Raw genomic sequence first — 23,869 nt, 5'->3', positions numbered from 1 at the left:
GTTATGCAATCCCACAAAGGTTTACAAATATGTTTCCTCCAACTCCCTTTGTGGTTCTCCAGTTGGATCTAAATCTAGTTCTCACTTTTTGATGGTGACTCCATTTCAGACTCTTCAGAGTACCCTAAGAATGTTAACCCTCAAAACTGTTTTTGTTGCTATCACATCTGCTAGAAGGGTTAGCAATCTGCAAGCCCTTACCTGTCACCATCCATTCACGTCTTTCTTTCTTTTCACATAAGTTGGTGTTGAGAATCAAGACAGCTTTCCTCCCTAAGGTGGTGACCCCTTTCTATCTTGATCAATCCATCACCCTTCCAACTTTCTATCATCCCCAGCATCCTACAAAAGAGGAGGAGCAGTTGCATCGGTTGAGTCCTAGGTGGGCAGTTGATTAAAACCTGGACCACACCAAGGAATTCCAATTCTTTATCAGGATGACCAGCTCTTTATCAGGTACTGTGGTGCTGAAAAAGGTAAGGTGGTGCAAAAGAGGACTCTCTCGCATTGGATCATCCTCTGCATCGAGATCTGCTACACCGTAGCAAAGAAAGGATGTAGCTCATTCCATCAGGGCCTAGTCAACCACATCTGCACTTTGCCAGAGAAGTCCCAATTGCAGAAATGTGTAAGGCAGTAACGTGAGCTTCCTTGCACAACTTTTCAAAGCACTATTGGCTGACTTTGAAGATGCACAGGGACATACTCTTTGCCATGGCTGTTCTACAAGATTTCCTTGTCTAACCATCCATCAACCCTCCTTCTAGGCAGGGTACTGCTGTTAAATCTGTTTTGCAGGTGAGGAATCTGCATATAGAAGTAGCCATCGGAAGAAAAGGGTATTTACCTGCAGTAACAATCATTTTGGTGCATACTCTATCTATATCCCCATTTGATGGATGAGTTATAGGGAAAGCTAATAAGATATAAGATCCCATTTTACATGTTTTTGGCACTGCAAACTTACACTGATGTCAGTCTTCCCTCTCAACCTAAAGGCAGAATGGAAAAAAGGAGGAAAACTGGTACAGTTGCGCTGGGGCTAGCAGTTGGCCTCAGTGACACTGCCTGACATCAGTACTAGCGTTGACTGAGTCCTGTGGCCACTGTCGAGAACTTGAAAGCATTGGAGTTTTCTGGATCCAGTTTGCCACCTGGGAGTGTGCTACAGGTGAAGAATCTGCAGGTAGAAAGAGTATCCCTCTGAAAGATTGTTACCACAGGTAAGTTACTTTTTTATTCTGCAGGCAGGGAGACATCATGGCATATCAACACCAGTTTGGTGGTGGTGTAGGTGCTCCAAAAGTATATATTCTTGGTTCTTTTTGATGTTGAGGAATTCCAGGTCATAGACATAAGGATATAAGCATATCAAAATGACAGTTAGCAAACTACTGCCTTTGTGCACCTGAAAAGTCAATGCACAATGCACCAATGGTCCTTTAAACTCCTCCTTTATATCTGTATTTATATTTCTGAATCCCATTGTTCTACGTTTGCCTCATCTCTATCTCTAATATTTTCACTACCTTTCTGCTTGAAACATATCACCCAATCTTTCATATTTCTACCATTTCTTCCCTTCACCGACATATTAAGTCTTGCTGTCTGTGGCACTCCTATTCTCTACTCAGTGCTTGATTTGTTAAAGAATAAGTGCTGAAGCCAAATGTTTTGCTCTATGACTTGTGCTGTTTAAGGTTGGAGTGCAGAATACCAAGGCTGTGTAGTCTTGTTTCCACCTCATGCTTCTTTAACCACAACCAGACGCTCCCTGTTTCCTTACCTCACTCTTGCACCGCCTTTTCATCCCTACTTTCTCTCTCATTGTTTTTTCGTTTTTCTCTGTCTCCTTCTTTACCACTTTTGTGTTTTATTTTTTCTTGCTTTGGGTCAAAGTCTGCTGAGGAAGTGCCAGTCTCCAAACATGTGTACCAGAGGTCCCCACCAGCAACCACTGGCTCAAATTAAGTACTGCCTTCTACATCAGTCATTCTTATTTCCATCTTTCTCAGTTCTCCTCCATCTCCATCCTGTTCCCCTTCCAGTTGCCCTCTTGGCTCCAACTTTTCTTTTCCTTTCCATTTCATTTATTTCTTCTACTTTCTAGGTCTCCTTTAAATGTATGTCTCTCTTTACCATGCTTTTTAACAACTCCACTTCTTGCTCTCTTTCATCTATGAAAGACAATTGTGCACTCTTCTCTATTCATTCTTTCCACTTCCATTTCTAATCACCTCCATCTTCCATTAGTATACTATAATTCTTCCAATTAGCAGAGTGCCTGCAACTCTGTACTTATCATTCTGTAAACTTTATCTCTACCTATCTCATAGTCCCCACCATATCTTCGTTTCACTTCCACCTCACCTCTCATTCTCCCCTTCATCCTCCCATTTGCCTTCAACTTGCACACCTCATGTTCTCAAATTGTTATAATGTCTACTCTCCCTTTTACAGTCAACCCTATTTTTGACCACTAAATATCTGTCTAAAATTTGTAAAGTTTCTCATACTTTAGACTCGTTTATCTCATTCTCTCTCTCAATGCCACTTCATCATTCCCTCTGCCTCTGTAATCTTCTTGCTTCTGCAAACCTAGTCTTCTACCTACCTCCACCTGTTTTTCATTTTCTGACTCCTGTCACATGGGTTTCTTTTATTTCCACCGCTCTCATCCCTCACTTTCATCTTCCAGATTCTTGATTTCCTTTTATTTTATCATTTCCAATTTTCTTTTCAGTGCATACAACCTTCAGCTTCCTCCCGCACTCCTCTCTCTTATACATTCCTCATTTTACACTTGTATATCTCTTTCTCTTACCATCACACCCTCATCTGGTTACATCTGAGACATTCCATCTGAGTTACTTATCCACTTTGCAATAAATATGTGTATTGACCTTTCTTTTTGCCTCCCACTCTTTCATTCACCATCTTTCACTTATGGTCTCACTTATGGCCCTCACTAACATTAAAACCACACATCTTGGCTTAAATCTAAAATATTGTTTTGATCTCAAAATCCAAATTGGCTTAGTTGTCGTTGCGACTGAAGGGAACCTTTTCTTGTCAGCAATGGATCTCTCTTGCCTGTGTTTATGTTCCCCTTGTAATTGAGGTGCATGCAGTCACTCAGTGAAGTTATCCAATGGCTGAAGTGGGCTGGGCCATTTCCCGATGCTGTAGGTTGTAGTTAAATGTGAATGACACAATAATAGAGCAGTGGGTGGAGAAAGGTTGCTGAAACACCCTTTAAGTAACTAAATTATATTTATATATAATTATAGTAAAATCAGAAGTTTTTAGATAACACCAGACCTAAAAATGCATGCATTGTGACACGATAAAAGAAGATGTAAGGTGCTGCAGCGGCAAGTGGGCATGCACAGTAGAAGGGACTGAATAGCTTTCTTTTTTATTATCTCTATCTGTTTCAATTGAAACATTGTTGTAAATGAAACTTAGATGGCTTTTGTGACTTGAGTTTAAAGTGTTAGTGGTAGTTTGTTAAAGGGTAAAAGTTAAACAAAAACTTCCAATTAGTCATATGCCCGATGGGGCACAGAAACTATGTGGGTCTGTTTGCAGACATGATAGATGGACTGTGAAATGACATCTCTTATGTAGAGGACATAAGGTGTTTGAGAAATCACCTCACTGGAAGAACCAAGGGTCTTTGAAAGGCAGCTCCTTGAAAGGCCAACCTATGTGATAGTCTAACCCCTAGCAAATTCGGAATGAAGGAGAGGCCAGCACCCTAAGAGAAAACAGGATTTGTGAATGGTGTCCCCTAAAATGACACAGGCTCTGTGAGGGGCCCACTGGGAAAGTGCATTGGGTCCATGGCAGTGAAGGGTGCAGCTTCCTACGAGGACACCACACTTCTCAAGGGGGCAACTCTAAATTTGTAAATTAAGTTGCTTTACTGACTGAATTTACATATATCCGATTGTTAATCTCTGCGCATCCTTCTTTGGGACTGAGACAAGCACAGTACACACACACACACACACAAACGTGTAAATATTCAGATGCCATTTCTAAATGCCTCATTATGTCCCCTCCCATTCCGTGGCCAGTCCAATTCCTGACTTGAATTCTCAACAGCCCTTTCTCTAGGCATTCAAAAAGGCCACAAGACACCTGACACCATCCTTTAATGTATGCAGCCTATATTAAAAGATCCACACATAATAGGTCTCTATTGACCTCTTCTTTAGACCCTCATCTGCACATACCTCCTGATAACACTCCTGAGCACTTTTGAAGCAGCGTATATCATCTTGTTAATTGTTAATCCCTGCTCAATTCTCCTTGTGGCTGAGAGAGGCACTGTGCACACACAGATACCCATTTCCAAATACCTTGTTAGGCCCCTCCCTCTCCGTGGCCAGCCCTAACCCTTTCTTTGATTCTCACAGCCCTTTCTCTAGGCATTAAAAGTGGCCAGAAGACCCCTGACTCCATTCTGTGATGTCTGTAGCCCATATCCCAAGGTCTCCACAACCATAGATCTCTCTTGCTCTAATCTTTGGGCCCACCTGCACCTACCTCTTTCTAACACTCAAGAGCACGTTTGAATCATGTTTTAATTTTACAGGAAAGTAAAACATATTCAAGTTTTGATAATGGAATTTAGATAAATATATGCAGTCAACATATGTCTGAGACTGCCTTGTGCCCCTACCATCCATTAGTGACCACTGACTCAGTGCAATGCCTTTGTACAAGCATAGATCGTGCTCTGGCCCCCTGAATGTGCTCCTACTAAAGACCTTTTCCCCAGAGACAAAAAGTAACCCCACTCCTCCACCTTGGCATATTTCCCCACTTTAAAGGTCCTCAGGAAACATGTACTTGTGAAAATACTGGCATAAGGGGTGGATTGTAGATTTTAGTACAAGGTTGTCGATATGAGAGTGCAGTTGAGTCTATAAAAATTGGATGACCAAGGGAGTATTTCACAATCTGTTGAGGTCGTGGGTCTGTTTAGGGTGGATATGGAAATGTAAACAGTTGGGACTGGTCAGTAGTGTCAGAAGACTTGTCCTGAGTAGTGGCTTAGCAAGCAGTGATTTTAACAGTAGTGCTATTGGCCCAAGTACAAGCATGGAAAATGGCCCATTTTTAGGTTTCACCTGCACAGTGCTTGCACTGTGCTTGTGACATCTTTTGTTAATATATATATTTTTATTGGCTGACATCCCGCACCCTTGCTTTTCATTGGTTTCTGTGCTTGCCACTTACTTTCCCTCCTTTTGTATTGGCTGTAGCGTGCTATTTCCTGTTCTTCCTCTGTGTTTGCTTTTGTCAGTGTCCTGAGGCTTAACTACTGTTTTAATTCGCTTTTGAAGCGAAACTTTTCTTTTGGTGTTTTGCCTGCACATAACCAACAGCTCTCAACCCAGCCCCCCCTCTCATAGGGAACTGCATGTGCCTTGTGAGTTTCATGTCAGCTCTTCTCTTATTAATATTATCTTCATCGCACCCACACAGGCTGACTTCAATATGGCTCCGTCCCAGGACGTTGTTGCGCTGCATCAAAGTACCTCTGTATGAAGCGAGTGCATTCCCACGTATCCGTTTCAGGCTGGCTCTTCTTTTTGTCATGCTCACACAGCCTCCTCAGCAGAACTATGAGTCACGCACAGACAGTTTCTCTATTTTCTCTATTTCTACATTTCATTTACCAGAGTTACACTGCCTTTATCACAGTTTTAACACCAGGGTGTCACCATGGTTGCACTTTTTGTAATTATGTTACCGGATTTATCTTGGTTGCATTAATTGTTAGTTCTACTTCAAGATGTACACAAACCAGCCTTTGGGTCTGTTTTTACTCTCTTCTGAGCATTCTATCAGTATGGTCTCTGTTTATTCACTTATGTCACTTGGTAGACTTAATTTGGTTTTGCGGTTTGCAGCAGGGTATATTTCAGCCACGGCTCTTTGGCAGTTCTGTAACCGCACCGCAGACCGTTGACATGTTGGGATAGCACAGAAGTTGGTAAGGGCTGACTGATAATTACGACAGATTGTTCACGTCACATATGTGACATTCATGAATAGAGGGCTTGCTTTTTATTTTTATGTTTGGTAGGGGTATCGCTACTTTGAACTGAGCGGCTTTCAATGTGGGTGTTTATCTGGTTATCAGGATTGAGATCAGTGCCCTTTTTTAAGTAAATATGTATGTGAAAGCACCCTTCCCATGAAGGATGCCAATACTTCATTTATCCTTGATCTCAATGGGAAGAATATGGAGCTTCCACTTTCACCCTATAGGATACAAGTGTATGTGGCTATGGTACAGTGCGTAGACCTTTGGTTGGGGTCTTGACGGGCAGTGTCCCTGAAGGTAGAAATCTGTGTGCTTCAATATTGATTGAATATATTGGTGCATTTGGTACCGAAGAGTCATATGTGACTACCACACGTTGCAAATGAAGACTTTCCGCAAACAGTTTCTTGTCTAAAGCGCTTTGGTAAAGGATGAGCTATCATCAACGTAATTGTATTTGTTCAACATAATTAATGCAATGTCTAGGGTTTTAGCGCTCCAACTCCCGATGAGGCTGGCAATCACTTCTAGCATCAGGTACCAAAGACCCTCGTAGACTACATGGCTGAAATTCAGTGGGGGTTGTAGTGTTGTCAAGATGGTAAGCATTGGGTGCGCTGAGTAAGCACTGTAGGCATGATCCTTCTTTGATGTAATTAACTTGTAGCTGTGCTTAAGCATAAGGTGTTGCAGAAAGGTACAAGTGTTGCTCTAGATATGTATGTAAGTTGTTTAAACTGACCATGGCTCTACTGCAGCATGGAGACTCAACTAATTCTTAACAAAAGTTAATGTTCTTATTCAGACATGGTGGTGTTGATTTAATGTTCTTGAGGCACAAGAAAATGAAATATGCTTTTTACAGCAATTGTAAGCAGACATAGCCTAAAAAAGCACACTGGTGGTGTCCTCGTTATGCTGCCTTCACTAAACAAGTTGCTCCATGAGCTGAGAATTCCTTTCACTCTCTGGTGCTTTGGTCATCTAGTATCCTAAAATGTAACTGGTTTCTCATTCATGCCAATCGAAAGGATAGCTGGTTAGGTAAAATATAGATGTTGTGGTTTTTATGACAGTTTCTTGGGCAAAGTCTATAAACTATGTTTTAGTTCATTGTAAGTTAAAAAAAATGCTTGGCAGGGAGGTTAACATTAGACTAGGGGTTTCATTACGACCCCTCACCAAAGAGTTGCAGCCTTTCATATTCCCTTGCTGTTCACCTCTCCCAGAATCCACTCTGCTATCCCTAGTGATGTGTCCCTGCATGTGTTACAATCATCCGAAGCTCTCACTACTGAGCTTTGTGAGACTTTTCTGAGCTTGACTCCTTTGTTCAAAGCTTGCAGTGGTAATCACTGCACAAGTCTTTTAATGAACAATTCCCTCTGTAAATCCATTTCAGATAGTTTTGATATTATCTACCAGCATCTTATTTTACAGCATCACCATTTTGGGAATCTTATATTCACTACTTGGTGCACCAGAGCTTGAATCCTTCTTTATCTGTAGGCTTGAAGAAAGAGTGTTTTTCCTTATCTGTTCATGACGGGTGTATTTATGTAATGCTTTCTGAAAAAAATAACAGCACCATGAACCCTTACTAATGTCAATACAGCACTATGTAAGTCTGATCAAACACACTGAAGCATTGCTGATGAGCTGTGACACTTCTTCCTACAGCACAAGAATTTGCGGTCTTCAAGATGAAATGTCCTCTCTTATTCTCTATGTGACAACATCCCCGGGGTACGTGCCCTACCTGTAATTTTCTTGTACCCAAAGTGACAAATGCATGAAGCTAAGATGTTAGAGTTTCAATCCTTGAAGCTATAGTTCTTGAAGTTCTTGGCCTTCATCCACCTCTTCACTGCTAACCTTTCCTAAAGCACCCTCGTTTTGTTGGAAATTTACTTGTGTGTGTCATAATACCAGGAAAAGCTAGACTGAGTTAACAACCTCGCCACTGCACAATGCTAAACAAAAAATAGCTCATTATTACCAACATAGGCGAAACCTAATGCATTTACCAATGCTTGTTAACTACTGTTGGGATAATAAAATTCTGTAATAATCATGTTTTAATGAGCCCTCAGCCCTGTTGTGCCCAAATGCCATCGCACTTTCGGCACCATTAATAGCTACGCCCCTGACAGCAGGGGTGCAGCAGGGGCCATAATGAAAAGAGGGGAAAGTGCTCCTCCATCTCAGGGTTTAGAAATGAGCAATATGTTTAATTCGAATCTCTCAAGCCCGGTGCCCCTGCACCTTCTGTACTGTTGTTCACTACGTCCCTGGCAGAGATATGTGCAGAGCTTGAGTGGCATACATGCCACACACACCATAGACAATGCCATCTCTCTTCCCTAGATTATCCCTGCAGTAACATCGATTCATTGGTGTTTTAAAACTTATCTTTTCAGTCCTTCAGCTCATAGTGTGCTGCGCCTCGCAGACCCTCCAGTTCCAGGGTGGGCAAAATGTATTCACATTCTGTCTGTGATCGGTGGTGCTCGGCCTATGTGAGTCACGTCCACAAAGGTGTCAGCCACACAGAGAGCGTGAAGGTGTGTGGGCCTAGCTGCTCCTTGACGCATCTCTGTAAAGTAGGGGGCAGGCCTGCATTTATAAAGGGGGTATTGGTAGCAGAAATAACTGCTCGTCTGCTGCACGTCTGTTTTTTACACCTCTTCCCTAGCAGGTTGGTCTCAGTCAGTCTGGCTATCCATGCAACATTTAAGTTGCTTTATTTAGGTCCTTTGCTTCATGCCAGCTGAAGCTGCGGGGCCCCCTCTGACATGAAAGATCTGCCCCCGCACCGCACTCCGTTATGCCCTTGCAACAAATTACATTGTGAACAAATAATTAACATCCATACAGCAGCTGCCCTATGTTCATAGAAGGTAATTAAATGTACGACACGATAAAAGTTTTCAGGTTCGTATGAAAATGCACATTATTTTATTTCATTTAAGCTTTCTCGAGAGGAAATTCCTTTACCCAATCAGTGTGGCCCAAAATGCTTTTGCTCCTAGGTATAGATAATCACTTTACACAGGAAATATTTTTCTGCATAATTTGAGATGCTTCTTGTATGAAAGTCAAAGTGGGATCTTGCATGACCATTTAAGCTTGGACCCTAAAAAAGCTTCTGACCGGTCTGCCCACACATAATTGTACAGTTTCACATTTCAAATAGTTTGGCCTTCCAGATACCCTGCTTACTTACCGAGTATTTTGTTAACGAGATTAAGCATGCAGGACTTCTGGAAACTCCTCATTCTACCACAGCCAAGTCTGGTGTAAATCACTACCACTGACAGCAAAAGCTTGACATACCGGGCCCTTACAGCTCCTTTCAAAGAACACTGATGTTTTTAACAGTGACATTTTTCCTTCAGAAACTGAACTGATCTGTCGAACATGCTGTCAGGTCCTACTTGTGCATTGCTTTTGCATATATCAGATCGCAGATATTATAGGAGGGCTGCCCTGGAGGGATAAGATACTGTCCTCTTATTGTAGGCCTTGCATCATCGCAAAACAGTAATATGTTATTTAGAGGCGTGAGAGGCTGCAGTTGTGACATGAAAACGCCAGCTCAAAGAAGCAACATTCTATTTTATCAATATATTCGTATACATGCAGGGCTGAATTATTCACCAGTTTCACTAAAAGCTTATTTGTAAACATTGGGACGGTTCTTGTCCGGATAGGTCGTTCGAACTGATTTTTCACAAGTAGCCAGATGTGTGCTGATGTCTAAGAGAGTGTGGTGAACCATGGCGCTTATATTTATGAAGGAACTTGTGTTTTACAGGTCAGCTGGAGGAAGCCGCGGAGCATTATGAAGCATTCTATCGTCTGACATTGGGGCGAAAATGGACGGATGAGACAGGCCGCACTCACAACTCACTGGCCTGCGAGGATCTCTGGAGGATTTACACATTACTGGCAGACAAAATGCTGGAAAATAAGGAACACCAGCAGGCCATCAAAAGTCTCATAAAAGCTTTTCAAATGGCAAAAGAAGGTGGGTGAAATACAGCACTCTCCGGTACCCATCTTCAAAGCACCAGGGCTAACATCCCCTGGAGAAAAGTAAAGGCTGTCTTCTATTGCAATTCACGTCATGTTTTACGAAATTTATAAACAGAAATAAATAGTACATATTCTTGTTCAGAGCAACACATCATTTAACTGCTTCAAAGCCACTCTTTCTTGAGTACCAAGCCTTGATATAAAGCGCCATAGAAATAAAAAACAATGCTTTTTTTCTTCGTGTAAGGATTTTAGGTAAGTACGAATCCTTAATGATTAGTGATGTCTAAGTTATTTTATGTGTCTTTTTAAGGTGTCTTGTACTTTAATGCTGCTGAACACTTTTTTATTATACCGGGCATATCAAATTACATCTTTCATACTCCAACTAAAGGTACGAATGGTGGTATTACATATAAGGAAAATAAGAGAACGCTTACTCGAGTTGTTAACAGCATCCGCGAGGGCAGTCTCAATGGGGCATCCCGCGGGACCTCAGTATTTTCTCTATTTACGTGCAACTGCCTCGTATTCATTTTTACAACAGAGACTTTTATCCCCAGCTTTCTCCTCTTTTCAGTTGTAGGTATTCCCCTTGCTTTTAAACCCCGTAGTTAAAACTTCACACTGCATCGCTATCCCACAGGAGTGCGTGATCTTAAAATGCTAGTGCTTTAGGGAGAGGACACTTCTGTGGCTAATTCCAGGACTACTGTGTAGATTTCTGTACTCCTCCTGTGATCTCAAGCCTCATGAATTCCACCTTTGTCCACACTTGGTCGTCTGACGAGGTTTGAGGGGTGTCTTTACAGGACAGTGTTGCCTTTCGTTCAGGTCCACAGGTTCTGCTTTTTCGTTTTTCTGCTTCCAATGGAAAAAAAATGGATTTCCAGTGAAGGAAGACGAGCCTGCCTTTCCTTGGCAGCTCTTCCACGGCTTGATTCTTGCATGACCATGTCATAGGGCGTCTTCCTGGCCCGAATATATGTGTACATGTATGTACTGATGCTTGTATAATGGATATATAGGATAAACCTCCTATGTCCCAAAGGACAGTTCAAGCCCCTCAAGCTAGCTCAGAAATGTGATTCTGATCCTATGACCATATTATTTGAAAACAAACTGCTAGCGAACAAATTTATTTCCTCCTCAGGCCTCAAAACAGACATCATCTTTGCAAAATGTCAATGTTTCATTCACAAATGTGACATTGCTGGGTATTTTTTTTTTTATTGCAGACAATGCAGTTGTATAAAACCCATATTCCACAGAGCTCTATGAAATATGGACAACATTTCACAATTTCCTGAGATGTATGGATTTCCATCATGTTGGCAGTCCGCCAACTACATTGCAGAACTTTATCATTGTCAGGGCTAGTAGGATTACGAGGGAAGGAGGGCCAAATTATGTGGCATGTTTATCTGAATTGTATGGTAGAAAATGCAAATCATGACACACATTCTCTGGGAGTAGTATTTTCAGCCATTTGAGGTAAAACAATGTTTTTTTTAGAAATCTGCAAATACTGCAAACTATGAGGTACAATATGTGACTATTAGATGGTTACCACGTATACTCTTCTCTTTCTCCCCCTTCTCTTTCTCCTCCTTCTCCTTGTCCTTCTCCCTTTCTCTCTTTCTCTCTCTCTTTCACTCTCTCTCTCTCTTTCACTCTCTCTCTCTCGATATATATATTCACTGAAAAAGCAAAAACTTACAGGGACGTTCTAGTTAGGTTGATGTTTTACCCATTACAAAACCATAGAAATTCAGCAGTAATGCTTATAGATATACTTATGTTAAGAAACTGTAACTCATTGCCCAAAGTTACTTTGCAGCACAAGTTATTGTTTCTTCAAATAAGTATAACTATAAGTTTAACTATAACTGCTGAATTTCTGTGGTTTTGTATGGGTAAAATGTCAACCTAACTATAATGTCCCTGTAACCTTTTTTCAGTGAATTTCTATGGTGTTTGTAACACATATGTTAATATTTCTGTCAGGTTGCTGCCAGCCTATTGGGCATTGTTTTGTGTTGATTTGAGAAGGGTCCAAGGAGGATCCGAGGACCCACTGATCGCCCCAAAAAAGTACAATTTGTTGTCTATGAGAGGTCCCTAAGGGACCCCCTCGTGTGTTCTATGGGGTCAAAATATCTGTATCCTGACCCCTTGTATATTTTGACACTCTCCCCCCCCACCCCAGGCAATGTGAGAAACACATTGTGGTCACAACTTTTCTGTTACTTCATGATTTAAAACCTCTGGTAAATCCATGCATGAGGAATGAATATATCTGGAAACAGGTCAAATACCTGCTCTCCTCTGGCTAAACAGATCAGAGAATTCCTTACAAACCAGGCAATGCCAAAATCTTCATTGGACTCTTCTTATTTCCATGTAAGATAAATGAGTCTGTGATGTAATCTTCAAGTTCAAATACACTACATGCTGTCACTTATTTTCTGTAGGTCTCACATAGCAATTCTGGTGACAAAATGCTGAAGCATGCTCTGATTTTTCACAAGTTTCTGCTATCACAGCCAATAACTTCAGAGAATTTGAGATATCAAATTGAATCTTTTTGTTGTGCCGAGTGTTCATTTATCTTCCTAAATGGTAATGTTTCTCACTGAACCATCCCAGAGGTAAGGGGTGTCCCATCTACTCCTAATATTTCTACTCTTTCTTTCCTCATTATCAGAATCTACTGGCCCACTTGAAATCCATGAGCTATAAAACATTCAGAGGCTGTGGAATCCACTAAAGCCCTGATGGTCAGAGGACCTGCGGGAGTGGTTATCTTGTTGGGAACTTGAAACTAAGCCTTCTTTGTGACAGAACTTGAAAATAGTATGCCTGCACATCCTACGTCTCTGTTCTACAAAAGAGCCACCCATTTTCTGGTTTTCAGTGACATGGACAAACAAAATGGCCACATAACCGTAATTCAAAAAAGTCATTTTCTTAAAACTCTGAGCTGCTTTGGTGTATCTTCATTGCAGAGAGAGAGACAACCTCTGTGGAAAACGAGGATTGCTATGATTGATGAAAATTGGTTGTAATTGAATAACAAGGGACTTTGATGATGAGTTGCAGGGGCCTGGTTAGTGTGTCCTTTGTAAAATTTGATAGGACAAAGGCAACCATAGCAGTGTCTGTGGGAAACCATAAGGGGGGTGGAAAGATGTTTAGCTGACTCTGGGCCAAAAAAGGTTGTGATCCTAACAGATCACCAGCATATTTCTCCAGAGATGCTAAAGAGGAGTGGATTTAGGTGAGTGAAGTGTTACTATAAGGATTCACTTACAGAGCAATGTGAGGAGCCATCTGTTAGATTCCCATTGGAGAAAACATGCAACCAGTGCTTGACGGCTGGGGTGGTGACCTGGAACAGTGTCAAACAAAGGAGCACGGGCATGCTTCTCGATCCTTGGACCGGGAATAGCAGGGGGTGCATAGCCACCTAGCAATGTCAGAGTGCTGTAAGGCTGGGCGCCTATGTAGTTTTTTTCTCCATCGGGTTCTATTTTGTCAGGTTGTTCAGGCTAGGTTTTTCGCTTGTGGTTTTGGCAGCATATTTATTGTTAACATTTGTACCTCGTCACTGCAATGTGTTTCGGGTCATAAAACGTGGTCAAAATACTTTGCTATGAAAAGCTCTAAACATTCACAACTAGTATAACACGTTTATTTAGTAGATCTTTGCATCAAAGGAACAGCTGTTGAATTGCAAAACATTTACTTGATTGCAATACTGTCTTAAAAGCAATGAGAAGGTTTACAAAATTAAGGCATAATTGTCAGAGATACGTTTCAAACTAATAGGCAGCATATAGGATGCGAGGTGGTCTTGCTTGCTGTGGTTAGGGGCACTCAATAGTTTTAGATAAGATTGTACTAAATTAGCTATCCTTGGCACAGAAGCCAAGCAATGGAAAGTTTTCAAAGCAAAAGGAGTGAAATTCTGCATCTGCAATGGATACTAGCTCCTTTCTACTAAGGATGGAGCACAGGGAGCCATCGGTGCTTGAGGGCGACAGTCATGCTACATTGTTGTTTGCTGATTTGAACGATCTAGTTGGCAAGAATCGTGTCCCTTATAAGAAGTGTGGGACCTGGAAGCTACGCTTCCCAATTGTCAGTCATTGCTCAAAACATTAATTCAAGCAAATGGCCTCTGATTGAATGAACTTACTGGCTTAATGAGAAGTTGGAAAGTGCAGTCATTTTGTGCTGGCTGAACTCTAAGCCCCACATCGCATCATAATGATTTCCATGCCTCGTCATAGTCACCTCACTGAAGGTTGTTTTACAGTACCTAAGATGGTAGCCATTCTCTAACACGCCGCGCTTGACTGACTACATTAATTTAGCGGCCCGATGGGAGGTTCATGAGGGGGCTGATGGAGGCAAAAGAGTGCATTTCCTCAGAGCTAGTCAGTCGCTCATTACCTAGACACCACTTGCAACGATTTTTGCTCTTCTGCCACCTGGAAGGTGGAAGCCCTTATCTCATGTTGCCTCAGATTTTATAACGAGGCATGCTCACACCTACTACGCTGTGGCTCACAGTTCACAAGTTTTTAATTTGTTAATGTGTAGGAAGAGAACACTTTGCATCGTTTCTCCTCAGCCTTGATGTTGAAGCCTTAGAATTGGTGGCTATCTGAGGTAGACAAAGCACATTTAAGCACAATTAAGAGGAAAATGTTTTTTCTTCGTTTAAAGATTACCCCGAGACATTAGCGTAATTTGCAATGATCTTAAGAATTTCCGGGACAGCTGTGTCTGCTTCAGCAGAAAAGATCAAAACATCATCCGCATAGGCTGACAATATTTGGGACTCACTTTTGAAAGGGATATCCTTAGCTTTTTCATTAATTGACGCATATCTCTTCGAGGTTTAAAAAATGGCCCCTGGATGTAAGATATGATACTGTGATCTGCTAATGTGAATGTGAGGGGAATACAGTATCATACCGCTTCACCATAATGTCAACCCTGCTACAGCACTACACAGTAACAGTCTTTTTTGCTTACCCTACTGCTTTTAGCCATCCATTTTGCATTATTCAAGTGTGGAGGGGCCTTCCTCTCAAATTACCTTAATCCACCTTACTCTAGAAGATGGCTCTTTTTGCAGGATGATTGTAAAAGTGTGACAGGAGACATACGAGATTGGAGCCTAAAGTCAAGTGACAAGCTCGCAAAGAACAGACAAACTATAACTTTGATGTACTCACAGTGCAAGCATTGGGCAGCAACAACACTGAATTGCCTTAGGATTCAAAGTACTTAACAACATAGCGGACACAAAAGAGAAGGATTTAAGGAGGGATCATAGGGGTTCCAAAGAACAAAGTGAACAGAAACCTGATCAAAAGCATTCTAAATATGACACTCCATCTCCGGGCTCCTCAATCAAAGGGAAACAAGATCTTATTAATAATACTGAAACCATTCTCCTGTGACTCAACTCACTACATGACCTGAAGCAATCCAAAAAAAGTAATACTGAGATTCTACAAGTTGAAATGGTGGGACTCAGGCAAGATGTAAAAGCTCTAGCTAATTGTATGGAGGAGGCAGAATCTAGAATTACCATGGTTGAAGACAACCAGAAAGCATTGATGAAAAGATTAAACATAATGTCATGTGACTTGGAAGATAGAAACTAGTGGGGCAATCTGAGACTTTCTGGCTTTCTGGAAAACACAGAAAACAGTGAAAAGTGGGTGTGACCTTCCTTGAGTCATGGTTCAGCGTGTCCTGGAAATATAATTTAAAAGAAGCTTTGAAACAGAATGGCCCACATAATTCCTACATGGACAACCTGTGCTTCATCAACTAAACCAAGATTACTTATCTTCAGAGCATTGAGATATCAGCATACGGAATGGATTTTGGACCGCATGACAGACAAAAGTCATTGACTGGATGGAAAGTGAGCATATCTCATGACTATGCCAAGCCTACGGTGAAACAGATTAAGAAATTCCTTGCATTATGTACTGATTTTAGATCTCTAAACATTACATTTTCTTTTGTAGGTCAGGCAAGGATGAAGATTTCTCATGAGGGCCATTCACACATTCATGATGAGCCCAGAGATTTTGAGGTTTTTGTGAAGAACTTGCTCGACTTCTGTATGACTCACTGATGCTTTCCTCCATTTTATTGATCTAGTATAGTGGCAACCTTTTTATCCTCTTTGCTACTATTGAATACTGGATAGTATTCTTTTGTTATAAACTCTGTTGTTTATCTTTGTTCAGATAATTTTAGATAAGGTATCAGTCATATACAATGATCCAACGTACTCATGGTAACTCATATACACATTATTTCACAACAGGATCACTTCATATTTGGTAGAAATCTACCCTAATTCTTTATCCTGTATGAGTTGTTGTGGTTATTGACACAGCAAGTTTCTTTTTATGTATGTTTTTTATCTTTTAGCATTAATGCTATATATGGCATCTGTTAGGCAATGATATGTCAAAATGGCCTCTTCTTTGCGAATGGGTATGGTGTTTTAGCAGAGTGTTCCTTTGGTATTTTAGCATTCCATTAATAAATGTTTTTCAGAATCATTGTCCGACTCGGGTCCAAGGACCTCTCTTTGGACTGGGCTCCTGTTCTAGAGGAATAAATGGTCCCCTTTTCTCTTTGGGGGCTGAAGGTGGGACAGCAGGGTGGTTTGATGGTGGGAGAGGGGGTGGCTCTGGACATGGGGCTTGGTTTTGGATATGTTTTTTGGAGTACTGTGCAATTATACTATATGATATGGTGATACTTGTCCACTTTATGTCTTTTACACTCTTTTACTTTTCGCCTCAGTTCTCTTCTCAAATACTGCTTTACTCTATTCTTTTCTAGGGGGCCTTCCTCTGTGCATACCGGGATGTTTTTGAAAACGTTTTTTTGACTGATGTTTTCCACGTTGCTTAAAATCATTTCCCTGAACACAAAAGGTGTCAATCAGCAATCAAGCGGAAGAGGTGTTAGATTATTGTTGGAAAGTAAAAAGTGAAATTATTCTTCACCAGGAGGCCAGGGTTGGGCCTGTACAGGCTTGTTGTATGCAACATTGCCTGGATTTGTGATAGTGCCTACTCACCAGTATGCAATAAGAAAAATTGAGTATTTACCCTTATTTCTAATAAGACAAATTGAGTGTTTACCCTCATTTCTAAACACGTTAGATGCTCAGTTGACACTTTAGCGCATGATGATCAGAGTAGATGGCTCCTGTCTATGATCACAGAAGACAGCTTTCGTTTTTTATTGCAAACATCTTTGCTTTAATGACTGATGATCCCGGCTTCTGGTCTTCTCCCAATAATGTATTGCACAAACTCCCTAAGGACAGTAGACTAGTTATGGTGGGAGATTTTAATCTTTCATACAACACTACTCTAGACAGAATCTCAGCACGTCTCTACAGACCTAATCACTCCCATAGACAGCTTTATACACTAGCTGAGGATAATGAACTGGTTAACGTCTGGAGATTACACAATTCAACTAAGGGTGATTTCACCTTTTGCTCACACACTCACAACACTCTGTGTAGAATTGACTATTTCTTAATTAGCAAAAATCTGGTCCACTCAGCCACTGACGCCCACTATCAAGCCAATCCTCATTTCGGACCATGCATGTATCAATCTAACCATGAATCTATACAAACGCCGGCCTAAATCCTGTTCATGGAGAACAAATGAAAACATACTTTCTAATCAAGATTCTAAAGACCAAATTTCCCAAGCTAGAATGACTCCATGGGTATGGATAGTTGGACAATAGGGGATGGTATGAAAATAACTATTAGTGGGGAGGAACTTCCAACTCATACTGTTACATTTGTCTGATCATTTCAGTGCCTTTGAAATGCAAGATGAACGTTCACTATCTACTTCTGAGGCTTTTATAGTGGTGATACCAAAAGAGGGTAAAAACCTGTTGTAGAGTAAACTTTTCTGCCCTATATCTTTACATAATACAGGCTACAAAATATATACTAAACTTCTGGTTCTTAGATTAGAGAAGGTTCTTCCTTCTTTTGTTCATACCTCAAAGACTGGCTTTGTAAAGGGAAGACTGGCAGTTGAGAACATCAGTACTTTCTGCCATGTGAGCAAGAAAACTAAACAGATTCCTTCTTCCACTATGGCTATGGCCTTAGATGCGGAGAAGGCCTTTGACAAGTTCTGTTGAACTTTTTTAAGGACAGCACTGGAGAAGTTCAATCTAGTTAATCATTTACAAATGGCCATGGCAGTCTACCGCAAACTATTGGTGTGTATAAAGCTTAACAGACAAATATCAGATACATTTTGTCTGTTCCAGGAGAGCAGCCCAAGTTGCCCTTTGCCCCTCCTCCTTTTTCTCCTCTTACTTGAGCCATTCCTACACTTCATCAGGGTTAATGAAAAAAGTTAAGGGTATCCCTTTCATAAGCGTCTCCAAAAAATTGGTGACATATGCAGGTGATGTTTTGCGGACATAGTTGTCCCAGAAATTCTTAAGATCTTTGCAAATTAGGCTAATGTCTCGGGGTACTCTTTAAACAAAGAAAAAAACGGAAATTTTCCCCTATATGTGCTTTGTCTACCTCATGTAGCCACCAAATATACTTTAAAATGGCAACCGATTGGACTGAAATATCTTGGGCTTGAATTTGCAGACTCAGTAGAAGCCATGAGGGTCCATATAGAGGAAACTTTACTGACCAGAATGAAAAAGCTAGGTGAGGAATAGACCCTATCGTGTGGTGGGGATGGGTTGAAACAGTTAAAATGATGTTTGCCCTACTAATTAATTTTTTCTTAGGCATGTTTCCAGCCAGCCTTTCTAATTCCTTTCATAATTCAATCAATGCAATGATGTCATATTTTATGTGGAAGAATAAGAGAGAGAGGATATCTTAATGGAAATCACAATCAAATAAATTCTGGGGTGGCCTAAACCTCTGGAATTTTAAGAATTATCAAATAGCTTTTCTGGCCCGACAAACCATCTTGTGGTTTCACCCAAAAACTGTCAATCATCCGGCATGGGTTGATATTGAATCAGATCTGCTAAGTCCTCTTTCACTTATTAACACCTTAACAATTAAACATCTTGGAGTCTCCCACTCCTTCCAGATTATTAAGGACTCAGTTTTAGCAATAAAATACTTGGACAGGTGTTTTCTTCACATAATTTGCTTCCTTGTGGTTTAATAGTGCCATACGATTAGATCCTACCTTGTCCTTCTGGAGAGAATGGGCATGCCTCGGTATTCTTTAAGCTGGAGACATTGTTTAACCTGACAACCCTAATTCTTTGGCTATGTTAAATGAAAGATTCAGTCTGCAACCATTTGATTTCTATATATTTTTTTTTAACTAAGTCGCCTTACAGGACATCAAACATCTGCATCCAGCGCACTGCTTACACTTTCTTAAGAAACTATTTTTCAAGACACTGCTTCCATGATCTACAGAACCTTACAAAATATTCCAAATCGGAGACAGCTCGGATTCAGCAGGCAGTGAGATTATTCTTGTTCCATACATAATATTGAAATCATTCTCTCCATTTCGTGGGATATTATTTGAGATTCTCTTTTGAATCACAAATTTCCCCCCAATATTAAAATGGACGTTTTGGACTGCCTATAGATCTTATTGGACCCCTGAGCGATTACACAACAAGGGCTCTCACCATCAGCTACCTGCTGGCACTGTGACAACCCTGCAGGTGACTTGGACCTCTTATTATTCCACTGTGAACATGTATGGCCTCTATGAAGGGAAACTGGGAACACACAGAGTAACATCTTTAATATCAAATTGTCAAATAAATCACTTATTAGTTACACTGAGGATACAAGCCTCCTCTGACAGTTCTTTGATAGAGTCTTTATCTAGCTCGGATTGCTTCCTTATTGATATTTTGCTCTCTATAGGCATTAAGATCATACTCTCCAATTGGAAAAACTACAATAACATTTCTTACTATACATGGTGGGCCTGGGTATGCTTTATTAGGAGGTGGATACTATTCTACACAGTGACACCTTTCACAACAAATCCTCACGTCTTTTGTGGTCGAAATTAGAACTATACTTAACAAAAGTTTAAGCCTCTTTTAGCTCTGAAGGCTCTAGGGAAAATTGTTTGCATGATCTTTCTCTCTTCTTTCTTTTCCTTTCTTTTCTATAGCTTTATCCCTCATATCTCCTCTTCTATTTTTTCCTGGGCTATAAGGGACTCAACATATAATGTTACTACCATATACATATCTTTCTAAGTACTATATCTGTAATTTGATGTAGCTAACTCGCCGTAAGTGCCATTATCATTTGTACTGTATGCTGATGAATTTCTTCTACAATACAAAGTATTTGGGGAAAAAAGCAGAAGATAAGCAAATTAAAACCTAATTTATTTTACTTAAATACATACATTTCATAGGGTTGGATAAATAGCGACGCACTTCTATTATAGAACATTTTTCATAATTCACCTACTAAGCATATATTATTCGTTTTTATTACATCCTTTGAAGCTGATATACCGAGTCTTGACAATGTTCTTGTTAGAAAATGTTAACAGTTTTCACAGTGCTCCTGTTAGAATGTTTTTCAATTTCCTCATCATCCAGCAAAGCCATGTGGTTTTTAGATTTCCAACACCAAATGTTGGCAGTTGCCACATTATCCATGTCAGTACATGTGGCTGTTGAAATTTCTGTTCTTTATTACTACTCTTGATAATGTAGCTGCCCTCTTGAAAAAACAAGATCATTCAGTGCAATGCACTAGAAATGGTTCTTAGATGAACTTTGACTCCTGAAATGAAGTGGTATGGCTGTTGAAAGGCACCAAAAGAAGATGTGCCTCCTTGCCATTATAATGTTGTGCCATATTCACAATAATGGTTACATTGCTCCCAAAATGCTGAAATTAATCATTTATGCTAAGATTATTTTTAGGTTCTATCAAGAAATAATAGCAATGTCCCCTAATGAACCACAAGTTACTCTATCTTAAAATTATGTGACAACCAGATGGCCTTCAACGACATCAAATGTTCAGGACCAGCTTATTCCACCCTGCTACACCACAGCTTGAAACCATTGTACCTAACTAGACTTAATAGGTTTATTTTTAACCTGCTTTCAAAACATTTTCAACAAACTGTTGCCTGCTCGCTCAAACCCTTGTAATGCAGGTACAGTAAAACTCTGCCAGCATGCATTACTACTTTCATTGCATTGTTCGTCAGTGACTCCCTAATGTGTGGTGGTTTTCTTCAGCAACTAAACTATGATATATAACAATGTTTTAACAGGACCTGCCAAGCAAACTACCTGGTCTCTGATTATCTTGAATACGACATCATTTTTAATGACTTTCAGGCTTCAGCGCAAAGAAGTTGTAATAAAACCACATGCATGAACGGTAGGTTTTTGAGTGCAGGCAAGCAGGGATCTCTAAATATGGCGGGTGGTCTTTTGCTGGGGACGAACGTCAATGCCTATGTAGACCTGGCAGTCTGACAAGATCCCTGCCAGTCTAACTGGCCCACTAAGTCTTAAACTCAGCTCCAGTAACCCCTCCAGAGGATACAGGATAAGACAAGAATAATTCCAAGGGTTCTTCAGTTTGCCTCAGTTTGGTCTTCCTGGGAATTGTTTTGTGTTGAGAGCAACATATGCTGTATAACAGCCATTGGCCAGTCACCCCATTAAGCGTGACATGTCGATGTCTTATAGTCTCTCTATAGAGCTGAAATGTATCATAGTTCATTTATTAATTTAGACGTTTTGTAAAGGGCTTTGTGTCATCGTTTGGTTATGTCAGAGTGATAAATTATTGTGCTCGAAGTATGTTGCACCATAAAGTGTCTTATCAATTTTATTTTCCGTAGGTGGTGACAAAAAGATGGAAGGTGCCTCAGCTTATCGGTTAGGATTAGCATATCTCTCTGCTGGACTGCCAGAGAAAGCAATATCAGTAAGTTCTTTCAAAAAATATTTCTCTAGTTTTGAGTATTTTTAATATATTTGTAATAGTTGGATAATAAGACTGTCTCATTTCAACAGAGAAGCAGCCTACCTAGAAATTTAAATAATTTCTGTTTTTATAATTGCTGCCGAGGCATTGATTTGTAGTAAATTTGTCATTGTGACACAAATCTGTTGTAAATTATTACCGACATATACTGATGGGTTCTGTCATTCTTTCATTCAAAGAAAAGCATTAGTGGGACGGGGTATTCCTAAAAGACTCTATCACTCTTCAGAGTTTTGTATTTTTGTAAGGGATTGCCACGTTTATGCACTGCCTCGAAGAGACATGCTGTGTTCATTCAGTGGGCGTCGACTCACCCATAGGATTATCATTTGATCCCTCCATCATTGCTCTTATATTCTTTTTTACCATTTGTCTAAGGCATGTATGTGTCATGCCTCTTCCTGTGTTTAGCCCTTCCCCAGAGCATGAACCAAATGCTTGTGTCCATTCACCGGTCCCGTTTTAGAAGCTACTTATTAATTTGCGTTTCAGCACTCCACACCAGTGCTCACGTTTTCACTCACTCCGTCTTACCATAGCACAAACACAATCTGATGGTATTGGAGCACTTTAAGTGCTCACCAGTTACATTACACAATAACACATTCGTTTTTGTTGCTGATCCTGCTACATTTGAGGTATTTTTTTCCTTCATTGTTGCTTCCTCCTGTCCTCTCCCTTCACTGCTTGCCTATCTCCCCATCCCCTCCTGCTTCCCTACTTGACTCATCTCCCCACTACCTCCCTAATTGCAGCTGCTTTTATGATTTTTTTTGCACAATCCAATGGTATTGGAGAGCTTTAAATGCTCCTCAGCTACATTACACAATGACATTCATTGTCGTAGATGGGGGAAGAGTAAGTGATTTGCCCATAATCACAAATAGATCAGCCAACTCCGAGATTTGAACCTGGTTCCCCAGTTCCCTTGCTCTTTCTTGCCATACTGCAAATACTATCCAATAGTATTGCAGCGCTTTAAGTGGCCACAAATTACATTACACAATGACATTCATTTTTGTCACTGATTCTCCTTCGATTGAGGTGTTTGTTCCCATTCATTGTTGCTGCTTCCAGCCCTCTCTCGTTGTTGCTTGCCCATCTCTCAATCCCCTCCTGCTTCCCTGCTTGACCCCTCTACCCACTACCTCTCTCTTCGCTGCTGCTTTTAATACTTTTTTTGCACAATTCAATGTTATTGGAGCGCTTTAAGTGCTCACCAGTTACATTACACAATGACACATTCATCATCTTAGGCAGGGGCAAGTGTTAGTGATTTGGCAAGAATCACAGATTGTTCCGCTGATGCCGAGATTCGATCCTTGTTCCCCAGTATTCATTGTCGTAGGCAGGCTAAAGAGTAAGTGATTTGCTCAAAATCACAGATTGTTCAATTGACGCCAAGATTCAAACCTGGTTCCCCAGTTTCCCTGTCGGCAGCTCTGTCCATTATGCCACATCCTCACTTTAGTTCAAAGCTCCTCACCTGTTTCTCACTATCACTTCCACAGTTGTTCAGCAAGATCTGTCAATACCGAACAAGCAATGGCAAAACCAGTGGGTGTCAGCAGTGCCTGACGTATTGGCCTTGTCAATATGAATGTCTTTTAGCCATGTTGTCAAGCAGCACTTCTGTTGTTCAGCATGGCTGAAAGTCACTGAAAAAAGCTCTTTGATGTGGCCAGTGCAGG

The 23,869-nt window shown here is 40.7% G+C and overlaps 1 protein-coding gene across 2 annotated transcripts in view; it reads left to right on the top strand.

Annotated features, from left to right (window-relative positions):
- TTC29 (tetratricopeptide repeat domain 29) overlaps positions 1-23,869 on the top strand; it is a 986,907-nt gene that overhangs the window by 400,318 nt on the left and 562,720 nt on the right. For both annotated transcript variants that reach the window (XM_069242623.1, XM_069242622.1), the window contains 2 exons: positions 9,882-10,094; positions 22,033-22,118. In XM_069242623.1, the coding sequence (XP_069098724.1) occupies positions 9,882-10,094; positions 22,033-22,118 (299 nt within the window). The remainder of the gene's footprint in view (positions 1-9,881; positions 10,095-22,032; positions 22,119-23,869) is intronic.

Source organism: Pleurodeles waltl, chromosome 1_2 (genome assembly GCF_031143425.1).
Source record: "Pleurodeles waltl isolate 20211129_DDA chromosome 1_2, aPleWal1.hap1.20221129, whole genome shotgun sequence".
Classification (NCBI taxonomy): Eukaryota; Metazoa; Chordata; class Amphibia; order Caudata; family Salamandridae; genus Pleurodeles; species Pleurodeles waltl.
This window is presented reverse-complemented; position numbering and strand designations above follow the sequence as displayed.